Source organism: Balaenoptera acutorostrata, chromosome 13, assembly GCF_949987535.1.
Source record: "Balaenoptera acutorostrata chromosome 13, mBalAcu1.1, whole genome shotgun sequence".
Classification (NCBI taxonomy): domain Eukaryota; kingdom Metazoa; phylum Chordata; class Mammalia; order Artiodactyla; family Balaenopteridae; genus Balaenoptera; species Balaenoptera acutorostrata.
In genome coordinates, this window is record NC_080076.1 from 41,628,845 (window position 1) to 41,650,208 (window position 21,364).

The window sequence follows — 21,364 nt, forward strand, 5'->3', positions numbered from 1 at the left end:
GCATGTCTGCAGATGGTAGAGCAATTCTTTAAATTCATTCTCCAGCTGTTCTTTAATTTTTGGCAACAAATCCTTCCTGAGCTATCTATCTACTCTATAGCATTAGTGACAGATATGTTGTTTGACAACCTAGTGGTATGTTTTACATCCTTCCCATATCCTTTCTTCCTTCTTTGTCGGGGAGGGGGTACATCTGTCAATCACTGTTTGACCGTAAGGCACCTTAGAGGAGCCACCCCACACACAGAGTGGGGAGAGGCTGAGAAGCCGACCTCCCCCAGCCCAGACCCAACGGCCTTCTAGACACATGGACATCCTGTGGGGTCTGTCATCTGGGAGCTGAGACAGATTAATAGGAAACAGATGATAAGAAGTGTTTAATCTGATTAATCCAGACAGCTTGTTTTTACCTAGAGTGCAGAACTCTGGGCAAAAATGGGTCACAGACTTGCCGGGGTATAAAAAGGAGGAGATTTTTTTAAAAGATACAGGCACCAGTCTCCTTCTGCAAAGGGAGACTCAGGATTTCAAACCCAAGCCCGTCTTGTGCCAAGACCACAGCCAGCCACTCAGGGCTCCGCAGAAAGACAGCAGGAATGGGAATGGGCTCCAGGGTTTATGGAGAATCACTGGATCCCTACATCAAAGGACAGAAAACAGGAAATGTGACCCACTGCGCCTAAACCCACTAGGGAATAGTTTGGTCAGGACACTGGGAGTCTGGCCACTGTGACATCCACAAACAGGGCAGGAGGGAACCCCACCCCTAACCCAAGGCTGCAGAGGCAGGACAAGAACAGAACCGGCCTCCTGTGGGATGCGGGACAGAGTCGGCAAGAAGCCCAGGTCCAAGACCTAGAGTCAGAGGGAGACGGGCCGGGGGCCCAAGAGGGGAAGGAATGACTCTAGAGGTGTCTCCTGGTCAGAGAACAGACAGTTCTACTCTGTTCCTGCAGATACACAGTGGACAGTGGGGGTCCTGCCACCTCGGACAACAGGGAGCCAGCAGCACCTGTGGGGGCCTCCACCCCAGCACCCAGACGGGCTGGTCATCCAAGCTAACGCGTGTCTCTGCACAGGCCATGTGCCTCAGCACCCACGGTACCAGGGGCTCCTCGTCTTCATTAGCTAATACAGAAGCACCACCCGGGTGCTACTAGGCCCAAGAGCGTCAAAAAGGCATTCTGATGTTACCAGAAGGCCTAGTTTTCATGGGAGCCCCAAAACAGTCCAAATCAAGAAGCAGTAAGGACCACATGGGAATCCAGGTAACACTCAGCAACCCGCCTGAGGGGTGAGGGTAACACGGGAAAAGGTAGCTGGAGGGGAGCCTCCCTGCAGGGCCTGGAGGGCCCAGCTCGCACTGAGCAGAGAGGGAAAGATAGTCAGAAAGCTCAGCAAGGTGGAGAGGACGGAGGAGCCCTGCTCGTATTCACAGGCATAAGAAGAAAGGCAGAACCTGAGAAAGGGATTGGGGAACAAGGTGGGCTGGTGGCAGGGTTCAGGGATCACGGCTCCATTCCCCACCCTCTGCACGCAGAAGCCCAGGGCCCTCTACACCATAGCTAGAGGGGGTTCAGACACTGGACAGAATCTGTGCCTCACCAGGAGCCCCTGAGCTGCTGTCCACACCCCACACACTCACACACCACCTCCATCACCGCAAGTGAAAGCCGGCACTGAGACAGGATCCTTCCCCACTAGACCACACACAGCCTCAGGATCCTTCTCAACACTGTGCCCAGGAAGCCACCTCCTCTACATTGGCTGGCACACGAGCTGAATCCCCGCAGTCACTCTTGTACTAGAAGGCTCTTGAAGAAATGCTCCACTGTTTGTCATTCGGCTCTGTTGTGACAGAGTAGTGGAAAGCACATAGCTGCATGACTTTCCTTGTGAGAGGAAAATGCTTTGCAAATGATATATTGAGGGCTTCCCTGGTGGCACAGTGGTTGAGAATCTGCCTGCCAGTGCGGGGGACACGGGTTCGAGCCCTGGTCGGGGAGGATCCCACATGCCGCGGAGCAACTGGGCCCGTGAGCCACAATTACTGAGCCTGCGCGTCTGGAGCCTGTGCTCCGCAACAAGAGAGGCCGCGATAATGAGAGGCCCGCGCACCACGATGAAGAGTGGCCCCCACTTGCCGCAACTAGAGAAAGCCCTCGCACAGAAACGAAGACCCAACACAGCCAAATAAATAAATAAATAAATAAACCCAAAAGTTAAAAAAAAAAAATGATATATTGATGCCTCGCTCTGTTGATGTTTCTGTTGCTGGAAAATGACTACGTTTCTGATCAGTGGATGAAGCAGTCTTCTCCTACGTGGTTTTCTTGCCTTTAAAAATGTCTTTATCCCTGTGATCTGACCTTTAACGAGAGATGAGACTCATCTCGTGGAGAGCTTAATCCCTTCGGCCACCTTGCCAGCTTCTGCCGAGCTCACCTCTACCTTACGGGCAGACCTCGTCATCTCAGAGGTTTGGGGGAAATGCCTCTAAAAAGTCTAAAGACCCTTTGCACTGGGCAGTTCTTCCTGACTACAAGCACCAATGACACTTGGGAATCTTTAGCCAATTTTTTATCCTTTTGTATAACTCAATGCTGGATACTTGAAAGTGCCAGCGTTATGAGTCCCAGAGAATCAATCAACAGGGTTTATTTTCTTGATGAGAAGACAGGGTTTGCTTCAGAAAACTGAAGCACAGAGGTTTTAAGCCGAACGAAATGCCTTTGAAGTCAGCTGGTAGAAAACACTCAGATATTAACTTTAGGATTCTAATGACTTCAAACCTTTTTTTTTTTTTTTTAATTCTCAATTCCATTCCTTACTCCACAATTCTTCCACTCCTTTTCTCTTCATTATGAGACTTAGTCATCAGAGCCAGTTGGCCCTCTGAACATTTTTCTGGTGTCTGGCAACAGGATCACTTGCTAGGACCAAAAAATTTATTTTCTCTAGCTAACCTCATTAAATGCAGACTTCACATGCCGGGCATAGATTTTGTTATTTATATCTGTTAAGTTCATGCCCACAATATGACCATTGTTTTTTTGAGGGGCTGAAGCTAGATTAAGAAGGCAAGGTATGCATTGTTTGCTACCTTATGTTACATCAAGTGGTCATACTAGGGACTTCCCTGATGACGCAGTGGTTAAGAATCCGCCTGCCAATGCAGGGGACATGGGTTCGTTCCCTGGTCCGGGAAGATTCCACATGCCACGGAGCAACTAAGCCCATGCACCACAACTACTGAGCCTGAGCTCTAGAGCCCGCGAGCCACAACTACTGAGCCCGTATGCCACAACTACTGAAGCCCGTGCACCCTAGAGCCCAGGTGCCGCAACCACTGAGCCCGAGTGCTGCAACTACTGAAGTCCGCATACCTAGAGCCCACGCTCCACAACAGGAGAAGCCACCGCAATGAGAAGCCCACGCACCGCAGCAAAGAGTAGCCCCCACTCGCCGCAACTAGAGAAAGCCCGCACACAGCAATGAAGACCCAACACAGCCAAAAAATTTAAAAAAAAAAAAATCAAGTTTAAAAAAAAAAGTAGTCATACTAAAAATGTGCAAAGTAATACAGTGGAGAGGAGCACAGAGGTACAAAAAGCTTGGGGCCTCTCTCGGTACCAAAATCTCATTCCAGCTTCCTACTATCAGCAAAGACCTGTCTCGGCTGCTTGCTGGGACCATCAAAGCAGTGCCCCGTGGCCTTCATTTCTCATGAGGTTTGCCTGGTTGCTAACCATGAAGGCTCCACTCCACTCTCATCCCAATGGGTACAGAGTTCCAAAGTTAACACTGGAGAATTCCAAAGGCATGTCACCTGCAGTTCATCAACATGCAGTCCTGGATTCTAAACATTCTATACTTAATTAAAACAGGGACAAAGGAGAAGAGAATATAGGGTGAAGAAAACATTATTTTGGAGAAATTTACTTGATAGCATTTTAAGCCCATGAGCCTAAGGTGATCCTGGATCCTTCCGGTCCAATCGTGCAATGGGAAGGTAGGTCTTTGGGGGAGCTGTGTACGGTGCTAGGCCTAAGCCAGCAGTCACTGTCCCACGCCTATAATCACTCAATCATTTCTTAGATGGTGAAGAGGGGAAATATCTTGAAAGGAAACAAGGACCCAACCAACTGATGTGAAAAAGGTTTTCTGCCCCCGTCATGCTTTCTTTTGCCATTTCAATGGAAGATTGTTCCCGGTTTGGTTTTTTTTTTTTTTTTAATCCCACAGAAATCTCATCTAGGGCTTCCCTGGTGGCGCAGTAGTTAAGAATCTGCCTGCCAATGCAGGGGACACGGGTTCATGCCCCGGTCCGGGAAGATCCCACATGCCGCAGAGCGGCTAGGCCCGTGAGCCACAACTACCGAGCCTGCGCGTCTGGAGCCTGTGCTCCGCAACGGGAGAGGCCGCGACAGTGAGAGGCCCGCGCACCGCGATGAAGAGTGGCCCCTGCTCGCCGCAACTGGAGAAAGCCCTCGCACAAAAATGAAACCCAACACAGCCAATAAATTAATTAATTAATTAATTTTAAAAAAAAAAGAAATCTCATCTAATATTGCCATTTGGAAAGGGAAAGAATATGTCACAATGGGGGCTGGTACATCACACATACGATGCATACATTCCTTTGTTTACACATACACCAAAGGATAATATTTAATGCTATTATAATAAATCTATTCCAGATCTTGCCAATAACAGGAAATGGAAGGGGAAAGAGGGTTTTTTAATACAAAGGAAGAACTTTGCCTTCTTGGGCATTGATGTTAATTCACACAGTCAAATCCTCTCATCCAACACACTCAGGCCTGAGGTAATTAATGGTGAAAACTGATTAAAGCAGAAATCTTTTAAAAATGACACATACACACCTTAAGACTTTAACTTGCAGCCATGGTGACTGACCGTCCTGTTTCTCTGGGATGAGACACAGTTGGTTGCCAGGCACACAGCACAGGAGATGCACCCTCACATCATTTGGGGCATGACCTTTCTTTGAATAAAGGTCTAATGGGACTCCCCGCGGACCTCCTTTCATGAACCACTCACATAATATAGTCTATGATTCTCAACCTCAGTGTCTTTGAAGTCAAGCAAGAACTTACAAAGACTAGAATCCTTCTGGATTTTTACAACATTCCCCCACCTTTTGTAGTTATCACAACCCACTCATGTTGACAGAAATGCTTTTGTAGTAACTAATTTTGAATCTTTTCCAATATACTCACAGCAGTGACTTTGTATCCTTGTATTTAATCAGTTTATAAAACGTTCACATCCCATTTCATTAAATTACATAATTCCAATAGCAAGTGCGACTGGCATAAGCAGGTTTGAGAATAAACACACTGATCCTGTCAGCACCCAGTTTAACCCTTCAAATAGGAAGACCTGGGCGTCCTGAGAGAGAGTGGGCTGGATTGGCTGCTGGGGCTCAGGTGCCATGGAGACGAGATGTGTGTTTACGTGTATGACACGGGACTACACAGCAATACACCAGTTAATGCGGTGAGTCAATAACGTGGCAGCTGGTTAGAAAAATCCTGTACTTGAAACATTTTAAGTGTATATTGCAAAAGAATGAATTTTGCTAAAAGGTAGTTAGCTCATTAGGATTTTGATCTAGCCAGTTTTAGTGTAAATCTGCTTTCCACAGCCTTACTGTTCCTGGGAAATACCAATTCATACTCATGTCCCAAATCTCAACGGGTTATCAGCTATATTTCAACCAATATTCAGTATTGGTTGTATTCAGCACATAGTATGTGCCTGGATTTGTCCTAGATCCAGGATGAGGGTCAGAAGGGAATTTAACTAAAGTCATAGGTCACAGGCTTTTTCTTCAGGCAGACATGATTTATACACATAAAATAATTTGAAAAATATAAAGCAAGTAATAAAGAAAGCCTATTTTGGTGCATATTTTAAGGTCACTCAGTGCTACAGGCAGTTGAGGAACAGGGTCAGTAATGAAGGTCCTACAAATCTCGCTTTGTCTCCAACAAGATCACGAACCTCCTGACGCCCTGACCCTCCAGCCCCTGAGGTTTACATGTTGGCTACACAATTACTCACCAACCACAGAGTAAGACAAACACTGTCCCTCGGGACACCTGCAGCCTCACCCACTCCACACCAAATGAAGTAAAATTACACAGCTTCCCCTCCACATCCAGCAGTTCCCTCACCCCATCCCTGGGTCTCCAACAGGAAAGCAGGGAGAAAGAAGAACCAGAAACGATTCTCTCCACTCCACCCATGCATACCACACTCCAGGTGCAGACTGGGCCTCGACAGGATGATTGATGTTCTGCTAATTACAGACCTGAATTAAGACCACAACATATATTAAATAAACACAAAATGACTCAGATATGGAAAACTTCTATGCATAAAATGAAATTTAGTTCCTTTCTTTTTCCTTTTTATATTACATACTTGCCTCAACTCGGCCCAATGCCAGGAGGAAACCTTCCCATGGAGACTGTCTACTTAGCATAAATTACTGCCTTTGTTGCCATTCAGCCCACGTGTATACTGGGGAAAGCAACGGGTCCGGGAAAATCAATGGCTGCAGGAATGGGCGTCAGTGGGGTTTCCTGTGTGACCGCAGGCAAGCCATCTGAACCACAGATACGTCCGCTCAACACCGTATTGCTCTGCATCCACGTGTGCCCTGTCCTGCACTGACCTGAGACTTCCCTTCAATCTCCTGAGACCACGGCCTGGAGCTTCAGGCCCCGCTTCCCCACAGGGAGCTGCAGAGAGCCACCAGAAGGCACGTAAAGGTCACTTCAGATTGGGATTGACATGTATACACTGATGTGTATAAAAGGGATGACTAATAAGAACCTGCTGCATAAAAAAATAAATTTAAAAAAAAAAGGTCACTTCAACTGGCTGGAGGTTCACACTGGCACAGCCCCAGGAAGAACCCCATCTCTCCCAGCATCGCCAGAAAGAACCTCAGCACCGATGTGTCTGTCTTACCTCGAGCTCTGTTCACGAACCAAACAGCAAAGGCAGCCAGAATGAAACAGGGCTTCAAAAACTACTGCCAGAAATTGCTTCCCTAAAAGCTCTAACAGTACATGACAGGGGCTAACCCCAGCATAGATAGCATAATAGTGAATATTGCATTTTATTCCCGTAAGTGGCATTAATCATCATGCTTAATCACTGAGGGCAGATGGCAAGCATCCCCTTTGGCAGATGTCACTCACCGATGCAGGCATGGACCCTCACGGACAGCTGTGTCCTTAGGATGATGCTGTGCTTCTTGCCCCGCCTAACGGAGACAGGAGACAAAACATTCACGGGCATCAGAGGAGGCAACAAGGTGACCCTACCTGCTGGCAATCAACTTGACGGTTCGTTTCGGACACCCACACCTGGAAGAGGCTCTAGATAAGCAGGAACCTACACAGAACAACAATCTGTCCTGAAACGCTGTGACGTCACAGGGCTTTACGGGAAATAAAATAATGAAGTCTGACTCTGTTGGACTGGCACACACATTTCACTGCCAAACCCGGTCCACTCCACAGAGTTCCGTGTACTCATGCCTGACCATGTTGGGAAATTTTTAAAATCTGTGCCCATGAAGTGAAATCCCTGGAATGTAACAGCACAAATCTGCTTGATCATTCCCATGGCTATTTTTACATGTTTTTGCATATCGGGAAAGGACACAAATAGTGGGGTAATCAGAAAGAGCTGTTTTGCTGTCTATCAATTCAAGACATAGCTTTTCCCTGAAGACGGGAGTCCAGCAAAGGGGGCGTGTAGGCTATTTGTCATCAGAATGTCAAGGTACACCACACTTTGTCTCATCTTTGCTTCCTTTCACTTCATTTCTTATAAAGGAAGGAAAAGGATGGCCCCCTCCCCAGTTCTCCTCCCATGAGGGCTCAGCCCGCTTTTACAGAGAAGGACCGAAGCCCAGAGCAGATGAGAGAAGATAAATGGGGAGAACGTGAGTCCTGGCTACCTAGGGTAGCAAAGGCTTTGAGGTTTGGAGAAAGGGGGAAGCCAGTGGACAAAGGTAAAATGGAGCCAGGAACCAGCACAGGAGCGGGTAACCAGCTCAGTGGCTGAGTTCCCTCCCCATCAGGGCTTCATGTATACCAGGCTCGCAGTACTTTCCCACTTCCTGGTTTTGTGGTTGTGCTGGAGGAGAAGAGGACAGAAATCTCACCAGGGCACACTTAATATTGTGATATGAAGTCACAGGAATTATATTATAGTACTGAAACAATTATATTTTTTATTCTTGAGACCATAAGAGGGGAAAGTATGGTTTAAAAAAAATTTTTTTTGATTCTTTTAAAGGAGAAAAGAAAACCACTTGCATGGTCCTACAAAAACATGCAGCAGCCTCCAACCCAGCAGCTCCTCGTGGGCAGAGAATCTGCATTCACAGTCCCTTCAAATGCCGACAAGATCCTCCTTTTTAGTTAAGCTATGTGCAAGGTACTAGCCTCGCGTTTACACAAATACACAACACTCGACCCATCTTCAGAAGACAAGTTTGAGATTCCTATAAACACAGACTTCTTCAAAACTTTCTTCCTCACACAGAAAAAATCTTTTTCTCTCTTGACAGTCCTTTACAGGTGAGCTTTCCCATTTTGTAATTTTCTTGTTTCTGGTTGTGGCCTTCTCTTTTCTGTCTAGAGAAGTTCCTTTAGCATTTGTTGTAAAGCTGGTTTGGTGGCGCTGAATTCTTTTAGCTTTTGCTTGTCTGTAAAGCTTTTGACTTCTCCATCAAATCTGAATGAGAACCCTGCTGGGTAGAGTATTCTTGGTTGTTGGTTCTTCCCTCTCATCACTTTAAATATATTGTGCCACTCCCTTCTGGCCTGCAGAGTTTCTGCTGAAAAGTCAGCTGATAACCTTATGGGGATTCCCTTGTGTGTTATTTGTTGCTTTTCCCTTGTTGCTTTTAATATTTTCTCCTTACCTTTAATTTTTGTCAGTTTGATTATTATGTGTCTCAGCATGTTCCTCCTTGGGTTAACCCTGTATGGGAATCTCTGTGCCTCCAGAAGTTGGGTTACTGTTTCCTTTCCCATGTTAGGGAAGTTTTCAGCTATTATCTCTTCAAATATTTTCTCAGGCCCTTTGTCTCTCTCTCTTCTCCTTCTGGGACCCCTATAATGTGAATGTTGGTGCACTTGATGTTGTCCCAGAGGTCTCTTAAACTGTCCTCATTTCTTTTCATTCTTTATTCTGTTCCGTGGCAGTGACTTCCACCACTCTGTCTTCCAGCTCAATGATTCGTTCTTCTGCCTCATTTATTCTTTTTTTTTTTTTTTGGCCTCATTTATTCTGCTATTGATTCCTTCTAGTGTACTTTTCATTTCAGTTATTGTATTCTTCAGCTCTATTTGGTTGTTCTTTATATTTTCTAACTCTGTTAAAATCTTCTTGTAACTTCTCGCTCTGTGCGTCCATTCTCTTACCGAGTTCTTGGATCATCTTTACGATCATTACTCTGAACTCTTTCTCAGGTAGATTGCCTATCTCCACTTCACTTGGTTGTTCTTCTGGGGTTTTACCTTGTTCCTTCACCTGGGACATATTCCTTTGCCATCTCATTTTGATTAAATTTCTCTAGACGGTCCTGATGTTGACATTCCTTCAATTCTTGTGATCCTACTAGGAAGAAAGTTGCCATGAGTGCACTGAACTGAGCTGCTGAACAGCCTTTTGTGTGAATTCCCAGGAGAGGTATTCTGGGGTGGGGGCAGCAGCCACCAGGGGCTTGCAGCCTCACCCAGAGCTGAGCCAGGGGCTCAGCCGGGAGCAGAAACCAGTGAACCCCTGATGATGGCCAGACCCTAACTATTAGAAACAGCAAACCCAAAGTTCTTTAATCTGGAAGATTTTTTTGTAACTCATGTTATCAGCAGTTATGAATCAAAAATAAATACCAAATGGACAGTAGACAAAATACATGCTTTAGATGCCCAGAGGGGAAGAAGCACGGGATGGCAGGAAAAAATATTTCAGAATACCTCAGAAGTTCTAGAGAAGTTCAGAAGGGCCCATTGATAGCCCCCGCTTTTATCTTCAAACAACTGCAAAGTTGCATTTTGAGGAAGTGCTTCAGTTTTCCCACAGAATTCTCCAGTCCCATGGTCACAAGGGATCCAGGCACCTGCAGGAGAACTAGGACAGTGTTTCTGAGGAAGCCATCAGCACACCACTCTGGAGGTATCATCTTTTCTGCATTTTTCAATGCTTGTACATTGAGAAACCAGGCAATCAGACTGGTTAAGTTAAACCCTAATAGAATTTAAGACAGCATAGAACAAAAAAGGCCTATTTTTAAGTAGTTTTATCACTTATAATTCCTCTGCTTCAATATATTCACCTCCTTCCCTGCCTGCCCCTGTACACAAAATCCTACAATGAAAGAAACCTGAGTGGAATTGGGGACCAAAGGCTGTGGAAGTCCCTCAACAGGGGATGAGGGTCCAGAGCCCAGGAGTCCCTGGCAAAGGAGGGGTCCTTCCAAAGCAGAGACCAGGGAGTGGTGAGTGCAGCCAGGTCCACGGAAGTTGTCCTTCATCTCCCCCTGCAACCCCTACTTTCTCTCATCTTTGACGCAGGTACCACTGTTGTGCCCACTTTGCAGATGAGGGAAGCAAAGCTTGTAGTAATGACGTAACCTGCATAAAGTCACATAGCTGATGGAAACAGACCAGGGCTGAAAGCAGAGTGTCTGACTCCACCGTCACCCGCACCATCCTGCCTTTTGCTGTGTTAAGTGCCTCACTATATCACCTTCTCCAGCACTTTCTAAGGATAAAAAGTGTCCCAGGTTTTTTAAGGAACTGATTTAACCTCAATACTAAAATCTAACAAAAAAGGACACAAAAAATTAAGATGAAAATATCTAAGAAAATATTAGCAAACCAAAATAAGAAATATGTGAATATAATAAAATAGGACCAAATAAGGTTTATTCTAAGAATTCAAGAATTACAAGATGTCCATGTTTTATTTATCTATATAAAATATCAATGTGTAGACGACACCCATCATAAGGTCCTTTAAATTTGATAGCTTCCCTCCCTCCACCACAATATTTTGTAATTGGGTAATGCTGATTGTTATGTATTTCTTTTATATATGCCATCTTGCTGCTATTATGGATTCTAAAAATCTTTTGGCTGATTCTCTTGGCTTCTTTCAGGGAAATAATCATTTCATACGTTTTAAAATAATCACTTTATCCCCACTTTTCTAGTAAATATGCCCTTGTCTTCTGTTTCCTGGCTAAAACTTTCAGAGGAAAATTAAATAATCATGGATATACTTTCCCCGGCCCCCAGTGGGATACTATGTCAGTCTGGGTTCAGAAAATAATAATCATAATAGTTGTTAACATTTATGGAATGCTTATCATGTGCCAGATGAGGTTCTAAGTACTTTATACAGATTTAGTCTTCAGAAAACTCCTATGAAGTAGGTAATATTATTGCCATTTTTAAAGTAAGGAAATTGAGGCCCAGAAGAGTTATGCGACGTAGCTGAAGTCACACAGAAAGTGACAGAGCTCAGACCCAACCCAGGCAGTCTGACCCCAGAGCCTGTACGCCTAGCACCTCCCTGAAGCTGCCTCCCAGATGGGTGTCCCTTCATCCATTCCCTCATTCCACACATGTTCACTGGTGACTAGTGTGTGTTGGACTCTATGTCAGATCCACAAAGGATCGTCTGCCTCAAGACAGCAATCCAGAAATCCTGCCTGCTAGCCTGCCGGGCAGATTTTGGACTGAAGACTGCAACATCAATTCTCACCTGAATTACCAGCCTGCTGGTCCACTCTACAGATTTCAGACTTGCCAGCCCCCAAAATGGTGTGAGCCAGTTGCTTGAAATAAGTCTCTCTAGACAGACTAGATGGATTAGATAGATTAAACTAGATTAGACTAGATGGATAAGACATATCTTATTGGTTGTATTTCTCTGAAGAACCCTAATACAAACATTGATATTTGCCTTCATGGAGCGCCCATGTTCTAAAACTGAAACCAATGGGAGGCTGTCAATGTGTGTTCACCATAAGCACTTTAATGGTCCTTTTCTCCCCGATATTGGCTTGCTGTATCAGTATCATAGCAGCCACTCCTTCCAAGTCTGCCTGTTTGCAGCAGAGTGAAATGGGGGTGCATCAGTTACTAGAATCTGGTGACCCAGAGGCAAAGGCAGTTTAGTTTGACCTAAAACTCCCCAGGGAGATTCACATTCCATTCTTATCAGCACAGCCACTGCCAGAAAAATATCACAGGCCTCAGAGACTAGCCACAGCCAACTGGCTGCCCATACCCAAGGTCAGTGCTGCCCATACCCAAGGTCAATGCTACCCAAGTGATGAGAGAACTAAAATAGGTGCTCAGTTCAAGGAGACTCCAGCCGAGGCACACATGCCAGGGACTTGATGGCACTATTGTTGAAGGAACTTCCTGAAACTTCCCGGTTTCTCACAATACCTGAGCTTCTCCTGCAATAATGTCTATGGCCTTGGGAAAAAGATCTGGTGTAACCAAATACCACAGAACCAAGTCTGTTGGTTCTGAACCCGTGTGTTTCAGTCCTATCCCTGTCTCTCAAGAAAATTTTTTATAAAAATAACATATAAAGTCTTTGTAATGTAAGACCAAGTGCTTACATTATTTTATTGAGTGGCATGGAGCCAAAGGCTTGAAGACTTTTTCTTGCAATCAGCAGCAGAATCGATGCCCCCAAATATTCCTCCACTCAAATTAGAACTAAACTATGATTTCAGTCAAGAGTAGAAAACATACATTGGACAATGCAGCAGAAGCAGAGCTTAGGGCCCCCCCAGCAGCTGCCCCAGGATAAGCTTCCTCTTAGTAAGCTTCTGAAACTGTGAGACTCAGCCCACGCTCTGCCTGAGGAATGAAGAGGATTTGGACCAGTCATCAGCTAGTAAAAGGAGAGTACTAGTGAAGATTAATTTGCTCAGAAGCTCAAAGTCCAAGAGAGCTAGTTGCCACTACATTTGTCTCCAGATGCATTCCGGTCTCCCTTAGGAGATGGTAGTGGTGAAAAGCTAAACTCTGAAGCCAGCTATGTGATCCTGGACAAGTTACTTAGCCTCTATGAGCCTCAGCTTCCTTGTCTGCAACGTAGGATAATATTATGCTTGTGGTGTCATATCTAAGAAACGAAGACTTACTCCTATTTTCTTCTAAGAGTTTTATAGTTTTAGCTTTTCCCCCTCAGGTCTCTCCTAGTGGGAACGAAGCCACTGTTCAACCCATTCACAACTCCCAGCTCCTACGCAATCCTGCTGTCTCTCCTCCTCAGCCCCACATTCTCCCCTTGACCTATCTCCACCTGCCTCCACCCCACTACTCTTCTGCTTCCTCTCTCCCCAAGGACACCACAATCTCCTCCTTACTACACCCCTGGCCTTGCCTGGGTACTGTCACAACTTGATTTCTCCATGGCACAGTGTTCTTAACTGCCCCTTCTTCGAAATTTTCTCCTTGCTGAGGCAGGCATTGCCAGTTACCCACCCGATATGCATTTCCCCCTTTTGTCTTATAAAGAGAACCTGATTTTGTTTGGGGTGACAGTGTACCCACCTAAAACTATATTTTCCAGTCTCCCCGGCTACCAAGAGTGGCCACATGACACAGTTCTCTTCAGTGAACTGCAGATGGAAATTGCTGGTGGAGGTTCTGGAAAAACTCTCTAAAGGGGGCAGACCCAGTTGGCACCAACATTTGTTCTTCACTCTTCCCGTCTAAGGCAGGGACTTCATACCCTTAGTAATAAAGGTAGAGGGTTGGCTGGACACGAGCCCAAAATTCATGGTATAATCATGGACCTAAGTTCTGGGCAATGGCATGTGACTGAAAGCTATGTGCACACAGAATGGACATTCACCCCCTCTGTCCACTTCCTTCTTCCTGGCAGCTGGGATGCAGATGAGAAGGGAAAAGGTAAAGCAATCACTCTGGACACAGAGATGGAATTCTCATTTGCAGAACGGTATGGCTGCTCTACCAGTCTAAGGAAAGCTGTCTATATTTCGACTCTTACACAACAAAGAAATTTTTACCTTTATATTTAAATTCCACAATTTGGAATCTATCGGTTACATCAGAGAAAACTATACCCTAACCAACACATGACTTCCTGCCCTGATGAGATGCTGGAGGGAGAGCAGCCATACTGTAACTATGATGAAGCACGAAAGATGAAAGCTACATCAGCAGGATGGCAGAGTAGAAAGGTAAAAGAAGGCTGGGTTCCTAAGAGCATCTTGTAATCAACATATTGTCTTCAAAACGGCCTAATTACCCACCTCTTTTTTTAAATAGACTTCATTTTTTCAGAGAAGTTTTAGGTTTTCAACTCCCTTCCTCCAAGGGGTCACCCCCAGTCTCTCTGGTCCTTGATTTTTCTCACCTGAGTGCCAGGCCCATACTTCTCACCTGGCCACCTTGCACCTTGAGCATGGCTTGACATAACCTCAGAATAACATGTATAAACCTCTTCTCCCCCTCCCCAAACTGCCCCCCATAACCTCACTACTTCTCTAAGTAGTCCACCGTCCACGCACTATCTGCCTAATGGCATGTGTCCATTTTATCCTCCTGTTTCTCTCTGCTCAACTAGTATCACATCTCCAGATTTCCCCAATGGTCCAGGCCCCAGTCCATCCACCTTCCTCAGCCACCAGGTTCAGACCCATTAGGTCACTCCCTTCTCCCATCACAGTGGGCCACACTGACTGCAGCCTCCCTGTTCAAGTTTCTGTCCCCTCACTCCACCCTCCCTGTTACTGAAGGAGTTCTGTGAGGGCTCCTTCTTTGCAGGCCAGTCCTCTTCTGACTCCTACCCATACCATAAAGCCCAGCACCCACGTGGGCTCCACCACTCCTACTTGACTCCATCTTTGTCCTGTCATACAATCTGGCATTTGAAGGAACTTAGAGCCACGCCAATTCCACTGTCCACTCAGCACGGAAGCTCATCTGTCTTGTCTGAGCATTCCTAAGCGGCTTTCCCCCAGGGTATTTGAAGGCAGTGGCCTAGCACTGACCCAGAGCAGGTGTGCAGGGGCCTCTGGGCTGCTCTGCCCAGCTCAGCACTGAACCACCCTCCCTGCCCCCCAGGGCACCTTTTGTCTGCAAAGGGCCAGTTCTCTCATCCACCGTGACCAGAGCAGGGCTTGGTGGTCGGCAGTGTGAGCCTTGCACTGAGAAGATGGGAGACCCTTAATCCTTCGATGATTTGTCAAAAGAGCCTCAGACAACAACACACCTGTGCTCTCAGCTGCAGATAATCACTTACGAGGAAAAGTGGGGGGAAACCCTTCCCTGTGTCCCATCCACACCCTAACCAGAATCTCTCTTTTGTCGAGGTTTTTTGTTTGTTGTTCAGTTTGGTTTTTCGAGTTCACTTGGTTTTTAGATTTAGGTTTAAAATGTATTTTAGGTGATTTCCCATTCTACCAGGTCCAGATGCAGAGGAAACCCAGAAAGAGATGTGACTGGATGAGGTTAACTTTCGTATCAGACAGTAAGAAGGGAAAACGACTTCTTATTCCTTCAAACTTGACATCTTGAACGTAGAGAACTCTTTGAGAATCTGATGAAAGGCTCTGAAACCCCTCTCCACCCCAAAACCCTGCATACCCACAAACTGCAGAAATCTCAGGGGTTCTTGCCCCCCGACACACACGCATGGATCCTTGGCGCTCATGAGCTGCAGGCTGAGAAGTTAGGTGTCTAAGAATCAAACCAGAGCTCTCCCAAAACCCTTTCGTCCCTCCAAGCGCATCCACTGCAAGGCTGGCGGGGTCGGGGCCCACCTGCCCCTGCGAATGGGCTTCCTCACAGCCCTTCCCACGTCCGGGCTTCACATCCTTCATCCCTGAGCCACAAGCCTCCCATTGTGGCTCCACCCACCGCGCTCCACAGGTTTTCACCTGACTTTCCCACCTTCACATAACGCAGTGGGGACAGGAATGGGGGTGGCGGGATGAGGGAAGTCAGAGATAAGCACTGTCTCAGCGCTGACCCTCTCGCGCAGGCCCGAGGGGAGTCAAGCCGAGGAACGGGTGAGCCCCCTGAGGTATTCCAGGTCAGGGGCACCTGGGGATGCGTACAGTCCGTCCAACAACCACACTGGTCCACAGCATCCCTGACGCCCCGTGCTTCTCAGGCCCACTCTGAGCTCTACCACGCCCCAACCTACTGTCCCCGCTACCTTTGCGAAGCCCCACTCTGTCGCCTTCAGGGCTAACCTCTAACCCCACTTCTCTGTGACAGTTCCCTGTGCGTCGGTTTCCTTTCAGAGGCAGTGAGGATGGGACTAAGCAAAAAGGTCAGGGGTGGGGGGTTGGGGAGGTGGAATCTGGCCCAGCTCTGCCCTGTGGATAAGTCTCCAGCCTTGGTTTTCTCAACTAAAACAATGAGATCTCCCAGTGATGGACCTGCATAGACCCCACCCCAGGTCTAAAATCTGGTGATTCCCATTTCAGTGTATCATCTCAAATTCTGATCGTAATTAGAGTAAGAGCTACTAGTTTGGGGTTTGTGTTACATGCCGGGAACCAGCTTAATGTTTTAGATACATTTTGCCTACTTACATTTAGATAAAATCATCACATTTTACCTTGCAACCACCCAAGGAGGCAGTATTGTGATTATATTACCCCACTTACAAGGAAACTGAGGTTTGGAGAGGTGAAGTAACATCCCCGTGGCCGCACAGCCATAAGACTAACTGCAAAGCCCATGTCCCTAACCACTGTGCAGTTGCTCTCTGCTACGCTCTGCTTGGGCAACAGAGACCCTGTTGGGATCCCTGCTCATACAAGGAGGGAAATGGGATTGGTTAATATTGTCCTCATTTTATAAATAAATTTTATAAACTCCCATCAGAGGTGAAGTGGCTTGCCCAATGTCCCACAGTAGCAGGGTCGGGAATAATAACCCAGGGGCTTCGGCTTCGGCTGTACCCTGCTGAGCTTGCTAACTTCGCTGGCGTTGGAAGGCAACAAACAGACCTGGCTCTACTCTGCCAGCATAATAATTGCTTTGTCCTTCTACTTTTGAAGGTCTTTCTCCTCTTCTCCAACTAGCTATAGTCTGAGTGATCATGCTAAACAAGGGGTAAGTTAAATTCTAGTCCGGCGTAAAAGAGCAGCGTATTGGACAAGAACAAAGAAACCAACTCCTCCACAAGGAAAACTGACTCAGAACACACTGTACCAACACCACCACCATCTCCATACAGCCTGCCACCCATCTTCATGAGATAGCCACAACATGAGCAGGTATTTTCCTATAATTTACACAAAAACATCAAGAGAAAGAATGGTTTCATTTGCCCTTTTCATTCCTCGACAGGGCAATTCTTAACTAGGAAGAAATTATATTTTAACTCCCATTCGAGGGAGACATGACTTCTCAAGCACACAAACTGTGCCAAGTGCCACGCTTCTAGGAGAGGACCTAGGAGGGACACTCAGTGCAAGTGACACTGCAGATGTGCCCAGACACCTGCCACCTGTGCAGGAAACCTCCACCTGCAGGCTGCTTCCAGCCAGCTCCCAGTAACGTGCCCTGTGCCACCAGTGCTCAGTGCTGGTAAATGACCTGGGGATCGCAAGGGTGACCCGGCAATGCCGGGACAGCACCATCCTGGCATGTCTTCTGCAACCCAGGCCGGGGACAGGGGATCTCCCCACCAGAGATCAGTGGATGTAGATTCTTCACATTCTTCCAGACACAGAAGAATATCATCCTGAGTACGTTCCAGACGACCAAGGGTGGGTCCCACAAATGAAGACTATTTCAAAGTCTGGGGTGAGTTTGGGACACAATAGTCAAATGTGCGGCTACCCGACATCGTTTGGGTCACCTTCCCCTGTTTGCAGTTTCCCACATCGTGAGTCCTGCCTTCTCATCTTGCCGTAATTCGTTTCCCCAGCATCCCGTGCTGTTGGAAATGTGGTGCAGAAATGTGGTCAAGGCTGCATCTGTCAGATGAACCCATGGCCAGGTGACAGTTCAGAAGGGAACAAAGCGAGAAGGAATGCCCCAGGATCTACTCCGGGGAGCTTGCAGTGGGCTCCCTGGCTCTTCAGGAACGGCTGCAAAGGGACTTCCAGCATCTGGACACTGGAGTTGATGACAGTGCGAGCTGTAGCGTCAGGGCCAGGTGACGGAGCAACCCTGCAGTGGGTGCAGCTCCAGCTACAGCCAGTGTGTTAGCCCGGAACTGAGGATGTCCTTGCAGGAACCAACCGCATGTCCCCACCGGTACAACTGTACATCTTCAGGAGAACCTGAAATGCCATTTCCCAGAAGCTCCTGGGATGGAGGAGGATCACAGACTTGGGAACCAGTCACATCTGTGTTCAAACGCGGCTCTACCATCTACCGGCTCTGCCTCCCTGGACATGTGATTTAACTCCGGGCCCTCGGTAGTTTCAAATGAAAACTGGAGATGATAAAATCCAATTCCATGTTTGTGATATTAACAGAATGAACTATTAAACAAACATACTGTGAAATAAGGTGCCTAACACAGTGGGTGGCATAACAGGTGCTCCATAAAGCTTTATTTTCTTCCACTCTTAACTCTTGATATTGTTATCTAATATATTAACACTTTTTTCCTAAGCTGCCATCTCCAAACCAGTCAAGTTTTGATAAGAAAGAAAAAATATCAAACAGGTCACGGTCTTCAAGCACAACACCACTAGAGACATTTTTCAAATTGGCAGTGATCTACTCATAACACTCCTGGGATCTGTTTGATCAATGAGACATGAAGTCATCCCATTAGACTGTCATCCAGCCTGAATGCTGACATGTTAAATAAAAGGATGTCATTGTCAAATACTTTGTAAAAACTACAGCAGTGGATTTCCTCGAATCTATCAGTCTTATAATGTCAATTTTTTAAATGATGATGAGTAGAATCTGATGTGACTTAATAATGATACGCTTCACGTGTGTACAGCCTATGGCAGTTTCCAGGGTCTTTCGGGGCCCTTGGAACCACTCAGGAGACAGGAAGGGCATCCGCAGAGAACCTGCCTAGTTCCTACCAAGGCCCCTGGCCTTGGTGCTCAAGTTCATGCCATTCAGGAATACATTCTGGGATCCTGCCATTCACCTGGCCACCAGTGCTCACTAAGTGCCTATAACATGCTGAGAAAACACTAGGCTGGATATTCAGACAGGCCCAGTTCTGACCTAGCAGAGTTTTAGCAGCAGAAAGGAGGGACAATTAAGGGAGAAAGGACCGTAAGTTGTGATGGGTGTTAAAGCAGGGGAAATTCAGGAAGTCATCGGTACACACTGGTGTCAGGTAGGAAACAAACACTAAGAAGCTTCCCATTTTTCCTCATTTTTTTGAGCCACTCATGAAAAGTCAGCACTCTCAGATAATATTCATCTGCCTGTAATATATTTTTTTTTTAAGTTTTTTCCTTTGTGATGAGAACTCTTTATTTATTTATTTATTTATTTATTTATTTATTTATTTATTTATTTATTTATTTATTTATGGCTGTGTTGGGTCTTCGTTTCTGTGCGAGGGCTCTCTCCAGTTGTGGCAAGTGGGGGCCACTCTTCATCGCGGTGCGCGGGCCTCTCACTATCGCAGGCTCTCCTGTTGCAGAGCACAGGCTGCAGACACGCAGGCTCAGTAATTGTGGCTCACGGGCCCAGCCGCTCCGCGGCATGTGGGATCCTCCCAGACCAGGGCTCAAACCCGTGTCCCCTGCATTGGCAGGCAGATTCTCAACCACTGCGCCACCAGGGAAGCCCCTAATATATTTTTAAGTCAGGCAAGGTAGCTTCAAAACAAATTTTGGGGAGGTCCTTGGACACCGATGAAGATGGCTGGGCATTATTTGGAAAAGAACAGGGAGCCTCTGAAGGTTTCTAAGGAGGAAGGCAATGAAATCAGAGATAAACTTGGCTGTAGATGAATGAGGAATAGAAAGGGAGGTGGGGGGCCCCATCCAAACAGTATTTCAATAATCTAGTAAATACATAACAGTATCTTACAAATATTAATGTCTTGGTTTGCCATGGTTATGTAATATGTTAACATTATGGGAAGCTGGGTAAAGTGTATTTGGGAAATATCAGTGCTTTATTTTCAACTCTTCTGGAAGTTAAAAATCATTTCAACATGAAAAGTTTAAAAAATCTGGAAAAGGATAAAACAATTACTAGAAAAAATAATCTAATAAATAGGGGAATGGCTAATTGTATGGCAATATTCCTACAGTGGTTTTGCTTTCTGTACACATCTCTGATTTTTTATGTGGACTGCTTTATTCACTCACAGCAATCAGAAATATTAAGCAATCCTATATGTAAGCTAAAAGTAACTTGATGTTAATTAACATAATTAAGAATTATTTTCTCCACAGTAGTGAGTTCAAAAGATGATACTGTATAAAATGATCTGCAGAGGCATCTGCCAAGAAAACTTAATATCCAGTAATTTATCGTTAAAAACAATATATAAAACAGTTGTCAATCCACTAAAATCTGGAAAGTACTAATTTAAGTATATTTGGTTTAAAAAAAAAAACAGACTATTAAATACCATGTGCTTAATTAAACTACACCAGAAATTTTCCTACTCCTGAGTAGCCTTATCAAGAAGAGCTACTCAAATTCAAAAGGGTCTGCAGTTACTACTGGTGAATCACTTGCATCTCCCTCCTTTCTGTGTGACTGTGCGTGAAGACAAGGTCAAAGCTATGGTGGTTTCTCCAAGATATTTTAAGGCCTCAATGAACCCTCATTTCGTGGAAAGTTGGGACCAGCTGGGAGGGACAGTTGTCGCTCTTACCCAGCGTCATCCTGGAAGCCTTCTAGCTCGTCCCGTTGCTCGGCCAGGGTGGCCTCCAAGTCCAGGTAGGTGCCGTTGTGGGAGAGCTGCAGCGTGCAGTCATCCAGCTGCAAGAGAAAGAGTCTGTTATGCCCAGCCTGCTCCTGGGGGGATGGGGATCTGTACAGGGACATCACTTCAGGTTGCCCGCATGTGTTTTTTAAAATCCAGCATTATTCTGAAATTTGGATCCTAACTGGAAGAAGTAGCATGTTCGTACAAATAGATTGGAAGCAAACTGCATAACAGGTAGACAGAAATGGCACCTACTAAGGGAGTGATATTGACAGGGCGCCCAATACGTGCGCAGGGAAGAGAAGTACCAGGCACTGGGCTAAAGCCACTTTCCACTCTGAGGGGCCCAGGGGAAGCCATGGATTTGGGGAGTGGAAACCAAGATGCCGATGGGACCACTGATGGACAGACACAT

The 21,364-nt window shown here is 46.1% G+C and overlaps 1 protein-coding gene across 5 annotated transcripts in view; it reads right to left on the reverse strand.

The window, feature by feature from the left end:
* FHOD3 (formin homology 2 domain containing 3) overlaps positions 1 to 21,364 on the reverse strand; it is a 495,595-nt gene that overhangs the window by 413,935 nt on the left and 60,296 nt on the right. For all 5 annotated transcript variants that reach the window (XM_057527272.1, XM_057527271.1, XM_057527269.1 and 2 more), the window contains exons 2-3: positions 20,896 to 21,002; positions 7,239 to 7,303 (exon numbers count right to left, since the gene is read on the reverse strand). In XM_057527272.1, coding sequence (XP_057383255.1) covers positions 7,239 to 7,303; positions 20,896 to 21,002 — 172 coding nt within the window. The remainder of the gene's footprint in view (positions 1 to 7,238; positions 7,304 to 20,895; positions 21,003 to 21,364) is intronic.